This window comes from Mus musculus, chromosome 5 (genome assembly GCF_000001635.26).
Source record: "Mus musculus strain C57BL/6J chromosome 5, GRCm38.p6 C57BL/6J".
Classification (NCBI taxonomy): Eukaryota; Metazoa; Chordata; class Mammalia; order Rodentia; family Muridae; genus Mus; species Mus musculus.
In genome coordinates this window covers 137,168,721-137,177,077 of record NC_000071.6, presented here as the reverse complement: position 1 = coordinate 137,177,077, position 8,357 = coordinate 137,168,721, and the positions used below count along the sequence as shown (strand labels likewise).

The following is an 8,357-nucleotide window of genomic DNA, read 5'->3' as shown; positions in this document are numbered from 1 at the left end:
ATGTTTTTGAATTTTGTCCTTTCCCATAGGACTGCAAGAATGGAAAGTGGAATGGAAGACAGTGTGAATGCCAACCAGGCTACACGGGTCAGCTCTGTGACTCCACCCTGTATTCCTTCCCAGTAGGTAATGACTCCTCTGAGACCTGCAGTCCTCCCTGTGCCCCTTGACCTTTACAGTGAGATGGCCATGTCAGATTGACTGACCGTTCCCATGGCTTCATTATATAGAGAGGAGGCGGTGCTATTCCTGTTCTGGCCCTCCTTCCCCTCTAATGGGAGGATTCTATTCTAGCCCTTTGTGCACCTGACTTCCACCTGACTTCCTGGGTTTTCGTCTGGCCATTAGCTCTGTGATAGCAAGAGACAAGGCCTGGGGGCTGGGGAGAGAGAGTTCTATTCACAGTGCAATTATGGAAACCTGAGTCTCAATTCCCAGAACCAATGTGAAATTCTGGGTATAATGCTGTGTACCTGTAACCTGACAAGAAGACACACAGAGCCCTGGTTCTTGCTGACCAGCCATTCTAGCCCAATTGCTGAGCTCCAAATCCAGGGAGAGACTCGGTCTCAAACACTAAAGAGAGGGGATGGAGGAAGATGAACATGCACATGAATGAACACACACACACACACACACACACACACACACACACACACACACACAGCAGGGGAAGAGGAGTCTTAGCCACCCTCAACTGACTCTTGAGTTTCTATCCTTTTTCTCCCCTCCATGATACCAGGCAGAAAGTTTTACCCACCCCAGAGACATTCCCCAAGGTCCTAAGAGTTGGCGTCTCATGCACCATGTTGCCTGGTCTCACAGAAATCCCCGATGTTATCCACGCTACAGTGACTGTGTTGGTAAAAGTGACTGAACGGAACATCACAGCTGACATGAGGAACGCATCCTCCCAGGCCTACAAGAACTTCTCAGACCTCTTCGTGAGCCAGGTGGGAGCAAGTCCTCAGTCAAGTGAGGTCCATGGTTACCTATCCCAGTTTCTCATCTTATGAGCCTGTCACCTCCCAGAATTCTGAGATAGAGTCCTCTCAGGGCACCCAGCCTTGAGCCCTGCCCCATCCAGCTCCCATCAGAGGGAGCATCCTGCCCTTTTCTTTTCTCTTTCCTATGGACTCCACCAACATCAGCCTGGAGCTGCCTAGGACATACTCCAGCCCTGTGTCATCTCTGTTGTTGTTGTTTTTTTCAGATGAATAAAGTTTACAAGGGTGATGACCTTCCCCTGTACAAAGAAGTGATCATTAGAGAACTGCTGTGAGTGTTGAGGGTGAGGGGGGGTCCCTTTTTCTCTCCCTATTGCTTCCTTATACCCTGAGGTTAGGCTATCAACATCTGTATGGTCCAGGGGAACTTCAGCCCTGAGTCACGTATTGTTTGTTCATCGTGGTTACTCATTCATTCACAAAACTTGTCACGGACCCATAAATTCATCATTGATTCATCCACCTGTCATTTGTTCAACAGTCCATTCATATCTCATTTGCTCACTCACTTGTTCATTACTCTGTTCATTGAAGTTCTATCATCACTGTCATGACATCTATTCATTCCGCACACATTTATTCATAATCTTGTTCGTTCATCTGTTCATGTCTGTTCACTATTTATGCTCATTCTTTTTCCATTATTTATCATATTTATTTATTCACCGTTAGTTAATTCGTTCATTCACTTTGACAGTCATTCCATTTTTCATTCAGCCACAATTTATTAAAAGCCAACCCTAGCTGAGGGTCACAGACTTGTAATAGCAGACTTGGAAACTTATGACGACAGGAAGATCAGAAGTTGAAGGCCAGCCTGGGCTACACAGTGAGTTCCAGGCCAGCCCGGACTATGTGAAGAGACCCTGCTTCAGCAAAACAGAACAAAAGAAAGAAAAATAAATGAATTATGTTAGCTGCTTGGAACCCAATATTCAACTCTTCCTAGAGTACAAAATGACAGAGCATAGGGGGTGGGCGCCAACTGAAGTTTAAGGAGTGTTCAGAATGGAGTAGGGAAAGAGTTACAGTGGGGAGGGGTGAATTCTACAAGTTTGAAAATGCACACAATAGCTGCAGTGTAAGTTAAGAAATGGCCCATGCCAATCAGAGAGACTGTCCTTATCAGCAGTTGGCCTGCAAGGGACAGCATTTGATTTGCAAGGGACGGGATCTGATTAGCTCTATCTGGCTGCAGGATAGAGAACAGATGGCCAGAAGTCTACATTGGAGGTGATGGTGTCAGCGGCTAGAGAGAGGACAAAAGGCATCCTTTTGGAAAGCTCTTGAGCAATAAGGTTTTTCCATAAGGCCACGGGGACTTGCAGAGAGAAAGAGGGGAGGAGGTAAGAAATAAGACAGATTTCTGAGCTGCTAAGGCATGGGGTGCCTGTGCTTGGATGAGGGCTATGAAGAAGAGAAAGACTGATGGCCTCTCCTGCCGGTGGCCATGACAGAAGACTTACCCTGTCTCAAAATTGCTCCCCATCAGCAGCATCACTGACCACGTATGAGGGGCTTTGAGATTAGGGTTCCACTTTTTAACAGGAACTCATTATTTCTTATTCATTCTCCTCTTCTCCTCTTTTCTCCCCCTCTTCCTCCTTCCTCTCTTCCTCTTCTTCTTTCCCTCCTTCCCCCATGCATTGGGTTAAGACATCAGCCACCACATTCAACTGTCTCAGGCTTACCACTCTCCTTCCCACCCTTTTCCAGTCCCAGCAACTCATCTTCACCCAGTTGATTTTTATTACATTATTGTGTGGTGTGTGTGTGTGTGTGTGTGTGTGTGTGTGTGTGTGCAACAAACGTATGCATGTACGTGTGCACACACAAGGAAGTATGGAGGACACGGGATAACTGGGAGGAGTTGTGTATCTGCTTCTATCGTGTGGATCTGGGAAATGAACTCAGGTCACGTGGCTTGGCTGTAACTGCCTTTACCTACAGAGCCACTGAGATTATCTAAGCCTCTATTATTAGAGATAAAGTTCGTTGCATTTGTGACAAGCTGAGATTTATTGATCTTGAATTGTTTTGCTTAAATTACTGGCTCCCTGTAATTTTTTTAGCTGCTCAAGGGTGGGACCATCTTTCTTTTCCTTTTCCTCTTTCTTTTCCTTTCTTCTCTTTTCTTCTTTCTGTTCTTTCCTTTACCTCTTCCCTTCCTTTCTTTCTACCCTCCCTCCCTCTTTCCTCCCTTCCTCTGTTCCTTCCTTCCCTCCTTTCTCTCTTCCCTCTTTCCTCCCTTCCTCTCTTCCTAACCCCACTCCATTCCTCCTTTCATTTCTTTTGGCCTTTGAAACAAGGTCTCAATATGTAGCCCAGGTTAACCTTGAACCTATGACCCTTCTACCTCAGCTTTCCAAGTGTTGGGACTCAAGGTGTATGCCGCCACACCCCACAGGAATCCTCTTCTTTTCCATCCCTCGAGTCACAAGGCCACTTTAGCCTCCCCTCTCCCCTCTTGCTACCTTTGTCTTCCTCGCTGGGTGTTGGTGATGTGGGGGAAATGTTGATGTCTCTCCTGCTTGCAGCAATGGCAGCATCGTGGTGGACAATGGTGTTGTTCTAGAGGCAAAATACACCCCAGAGTATAAGACGGTGTTTAGAAATGCCACGGAGATTGTGAAGGACAAAATCATGAACGAGACGAGCACAATCGCAACTGATCTCTACCAGTGCCGATGTAAGGCCTCTCGAAACTCTTCTCCTTCAGTGGGAAGAAGCCTGGATCTCTGTATCCTCTTCTCTTCTTGCTTGGAGCACTGGAGTCCCCACCAAGGCAGGAGGATGGCAATGAGTTCAGAGCTAGTCTGGGACCCACAGTGAATCCTAGGCTTACAATTTCTTCTGCAGCCCTCACTGCTCTTGCAGAGGAGCTCTGTTCAGTTCCCAGCACCCAGGTTGGACAGCTCATAGCTACCAATAAGTCCAGCTCCAGAAGATCCAATGCGGTCTTCCACTCTCCGCAGCCATTCGCACATATGTGAACACACATACACACACACACACACACACACACACACACACACACACACACACACACACCGGAGGGAGAGAGGGAGGGAGGGAAGGAGAAAGTAGAGGAGGGAGAGGAGGAAGAGGGGAAGAAGAAAGGGAGGGAGTAAAGGAAGAGGAAGGAGAAAGAAGGAGCCCTGGTGGGAGAAGGGGTGGATCCCTGGTGGGAGAAGGGGAGGAACCCTGGTGGGAGAAGGGGAGGAGTCCAGGTGGGAGAAGGGGAGAAGTCTTGGTAGGAGAAGGGGAGGAGTCCTGGTGGGAAAAGGAGTGGATCCCTGGTGGGAGAAGGGGAGGAGCCCTGGTGGGAGAAGGGGAGGGGCCCTGGTGGGAGAAGGGGAGGCCTGGCTGTTGACAGACAGGCAGAAAGAAGCCTTTATGGTTTTTGTTGTGTTTTTCTCCTCCTTTATTTCTGGCAGACCACATACTGTGCTACAATGGTAACTTCACCACGGTGGATGAGGACTCTCTAACCTTCAGCTTCGACCCTGCCGGTGAGTTGAGCGGCCCCTCAGAACTGTGAGCAGCAGGAGCAGATGAAGTGTGATGGTAAACAGTGATCCAGGGAGAGTCCTGGCTGACTCTAGCTGCCATCCCTTCCCCTGTAGAGTACTGCTTCCAGAATGCTGCCAAGGACTTCGGCCACTACTTTTACCCGGAGGATCTGGACGGGACGCTGACCTGCGTGAACAATTGCACTCAGGGGACCAAGTCACAGGTCAACTGTAGCCCAGGCTACTGCCAGCTGCTGCACTCAGGGCCCCAATGCGTGTGAGTGCCTACCTTTTTGATCCCCGCACTCACTCCTTCTCCTGATGAGAGGGTGCTTCCTGCCCCCACGGTCTCCCATAGGGCTGCTGCACCATGCCCTGTGGATCATAGATCTGTTCTGCACCCCATCCACCCCCAGTTTCTCTTGCTGCTGGTGCGTGAGTTGCTCAAAACAACTGTATCTAGTGACAGAGATGCTCAGAAGGACGCTCCCCTGCCTTACACATCTCCCTTCCTTTTACAGGGTTCTCCCATCACCCTCTGCCCCCATGAGAGTGATGGGTAGGCACGGGGTGTAGATTCAGACATTCAACAGTCCAGCCAGCACTGTTCAGAGAGGGTTCAAGTTATTTGCCCCACCATCCTGTAATCTGTCACTCCTCTCTTCCTTTCAGCTGTTCATTCCTTCCTTTTTCCTTCTGTTCTCCTTCCTCCCTTCTTTATTTCCTTCTTTCTTCCCCCCCCCCCGCCCCCTGCCCTTTCATCTTCATGTTTTTAGACCGGAGTCTCAGTAGCACAGGTTGAACTGGCAGTCACTGTGTAGCCCAGACTGGCCTCAACCTTAAACCAATCTTCCTTCTTCTACTTCTACCTCCCAGCGTGCTGGAATTCCAGTCCTGACCCATTGTGCCCAGCTTAATCATTAAATTAATGATATATAGCTCATTTAAGCTAATCAGTCTAACAACCTCTCAGCCGTGACCCAGCGGCTCCAGTTACCAAGATAAATTCAATAATTATTATAAAGTTCAAAATATCAAACGTGATAAGAATCCCATTCTGGTGCCAGCTGATGGGACGTTAGACATGTAAGCAAGCACAGGGAGAGCCAGGAGGGGACATTCAGTTCCCTGGAGTGTCTCCGAGTTCCCCCTCATTTCTTACAGACCCTGGCTTCCCCCAGCACACAAACCTACCTTTAAGAGACGTGCCTGGGTTTTAGGTATTTACTTTCCCTTTCGGGAGACCTGGTTTCAGGGACCTCGACTGAGCCTCTGTGTGTCCTCAGGTGCCCCAACACAGACACCCACTGGTACTGGGGAAAGACTTGTGAGTCCAGAACCAGTAAGAGACTCGTGTATGGCCTCGTGGGCACTGTGTTGGCACTGCTACTTGTCCTTGTGATCACCTTGGCTGTCATCCTCAGCTGCTCCCAGAGAAGAAAGCACAGGTGAGCTCATGAGGCCAGCAACCATGGTGACACAGCTAGAGGACCCGGGTGATGACACCCCACCCGGAAGTCACGGTCTGAGTATTCTAGTGCTACATTGTTTCCAGCTTGGCAGTAAAGAAATCAGCTAAGGCCAAACAAAGTGTCTAGCTCCACCCATCCCTGGCCTTCACCAAGGGTGGCTTTTTTATCTGACAGGATCGTCTCTTTGAGTGAGAAATGGAAACAGAAACTAAAGCACTGAAATAAGATTATACAATAAAATTATATTTTTATTATCTAGGCTGCCTTAGAGCTTAACAAGGAAGCTGGAACTGAATCAGATGGGCTGAGCTGTATCTTCCAGGAATTGCCAAGAAATATCCGCTAGAACACCTGGGCTAGAAGTGGGCAGAAGGGACTACTGCTATGCCCCCATTTCACACCCGAGGAGACTGAGGCCTATTAGGGAACTGAGGGATATTTGGGGAGCCTGGTTACTGCCCCTGGAGATGGAGAAACCAGCGTGAAGCTAGTCTTCACTTCCTCTGGCCATGACTTGGAAGGGTAGAGATGTGACTGACCCTTCAGGGTCAGAGTCCCCGCCCACCCCTCTCCCATGCAGCTGCTCCCTGACAACACTACTGTTTGCAGGTCAACATATGACCTGTCTCAAGCACAGCAACGAGAAGCTCTTCCTGGAACCTTCCAGAGCACAGGTGTTTGGGAAGGTAACTGTTCGGGGGGGAAGGGGGCAGGCAGGGAAGGTGCAGTGGCCAATGAAGGGATGACACTCATCCTGATGACGGCTCATGTCCCATGGTCCTCTGCATCTCAGTCCTCTTACCCCTTGCTCTCCCGTGGTCCCTTATCCCACAGTCCTTCCCTAGCCCTCACTCAGGCCTCTCTCCAGTCTCCCTTTTTATTACGTTCATCTAGTGGGGTTGTGGGGGGCACATGCATACCATGGTATGTGGGCAGAGGTCAGGAGACAAATTCCAGAAGTTGGCCCTTCCCTTCCATCATGTGGGTCCCTGGATGGGACTTAGGTCTCCTCACCCATCTCACTAAATTGGCTTTTGACCTTCCCTCCTTCTTTTAGCTTCTCCCCATCAAATTCCCCAGGGCCTCTGAGCGTTCTCCCCCCTCCATGTCTCTAGCACACATCACACCACTCTTTGGAAAGTTCCATCCCCTACCACCTATACCAGCACCAAACTAATTGTTTCCATAACTTGTTTGTGACCCCTGCCCTCTCTAGGGACCCCTTCCACCCTACCTGCCCTTTGCCCTTTAGTCTCCTCTGATTCCTGAGCAAGTCAGGGCCCCCTGGGGCTGTGTCTGCCCACATCTCTGTCCACACCATATAACTTCTTCTGTAGACAGTATGGCTGCCTCTGCCCAGTTCCCCACTAAGCTGGCTTGGACTACCCACCTTCCCAGTATGTGGTGTGTGTGTGTGTGCAGAGGTCAGTCTCAGCGTTGTTCTTTAGGACCTGCGTGAATTATTTTGGGGAACAAGGGCCCTCACAGGACCTTGGCACTCTGGCAGGAGAGCCATGTGAGTCCACCAGTCTGCTTCCTCAGAGCTAGGGTCATAACATCTCACCACACCCAGCTTTTCATGTGGATTCTATTCTGATGATCAAACTCAGGTCCTAAGTATTCACAAGGCAAACATTTTACCAGCTGAGCCATCTCTTCAGCTTCCCTTCCCCTCAATTTGTCGCTGTCACTGTGTAGCCCATGGTAATCTCAAACTAACAACTGTGTAGTCTAAGTTGGCCTTGAACTTCAGGAGCCTCCCAAGAGCCAGGATACGAGTGTGCATCACCACACCCACAGCCTCTACTTCCTAGATTTTTTATGACCCCCCCCCCTTTATGGACCACCCCTTTCTAGTGATTCTGGGTAGGCTCAGAGTCATCTCCTGCCCCACAAGACAAGGTGTCAGAAACACACAGCCTCTCTATGGAGTACCGAGTACCTCTCCAGCCTGCCGGCAACCCCACCCCCTTCAGACAGCCTTATCTGGTTGCCTCTCTATTTCTCATCCACTGAGCCATCTCATCCTCTCACCGTAACCCCATGTGGTTTCAGTGCCCAAGTTAGGACCGGAGTACCTGGGAGCTCATTGGAGATTTCTGATTTAAGCCTGAGTTTCTAGGCAGCATCTCAGTAGTTGGCTTCCTATTCCTTCAAACAGCCCCTGAGTGGACAGAGAAAGGACATTCTACGTCAGAGACACTGTTTAAGAAAAGGCTTCTATGTTTCTGTCACATACCTATAATCCCAGCTCTAGGGAGGCAGATGTAGACCAGTCAACAGTTAGTTCAAGGTCATTTTCTGTTACATAACAAGTTTGAGGCTAGCTGGTTTACATGTCTCAGAGAGAGAGAGGGGGTAGGGGT

At 49.5% G+C, this 8,357-nt stretch overlaps 1 protein-coding gene and 1 long non-coding RNA gene across 8 annotated transcripts in view; one reads left to right on the top strand and one right to left on the bottom strand.

The window, feature by feature from the left end:
- Gm31160 (predicted gene, 31160) overlaps nt 1–8,357 on the top strand; it is a 12,273-nt gene that overhangs the window by 2,087 nt on the left and 1,829 nt on the right. For 2 of the 5 annotated variants that reach the window (XM_030254968.1, XM_017321238.2), the window contains 8 exons: nt 28–126; nt 826–953; nt 1,214–1,278; nt 3,545–3,696; nt 4,445–4,519; nt 4,634–4,796; nt 5,806–5,967; nt 6,601–6,677. In XM_030254968.1, the coding sequence (XP_030110828.1) occupies nt 28–126; nt 826–953; nt 1,214–1,278; nt 3,545–3,696; nt 4,445–4,519; nt 4,634–4,796; nt 5,806–5,967; nt 6,601–6,677 (921 nt within the window). Of the gene's footprint in view, nt 1–27; nt 127–742; nt 954–1,213; nt 1,279–1,967; nt 2,354–3,544; nt 3,697–4,444; nt 4,520–4,633; nt 4,797–5,805; nt 5,968–6,600; nt 6,678–8,357 lie in introns of those variants that run through there. The other 3 variants (XM_017321239.2, XM_011240922.1, XM_011240923.3) reach the window with 3 other exon arrangements.
- The window catches only part of Gm40348, a 10,692-nt gene continuing 6,468 nt past the window's right edge, over nt 4,134–8,357 (bottom strand). For all 3 annotated transcript variants that reach the window (XR_868607.3, XR_868606.3, XR_868608.3), the window contains 2 exons: nt 8,070–8,155; nt 4,134–4,706 (listed from right to left, as the gene is read on the bottom strand). This is a non-coding gene — a long non-coding RNA (predicted gene, 40348). The remainder of the gene's footprint in view (nt 4,707–8,069; nt 8,156–8,357) is intronic.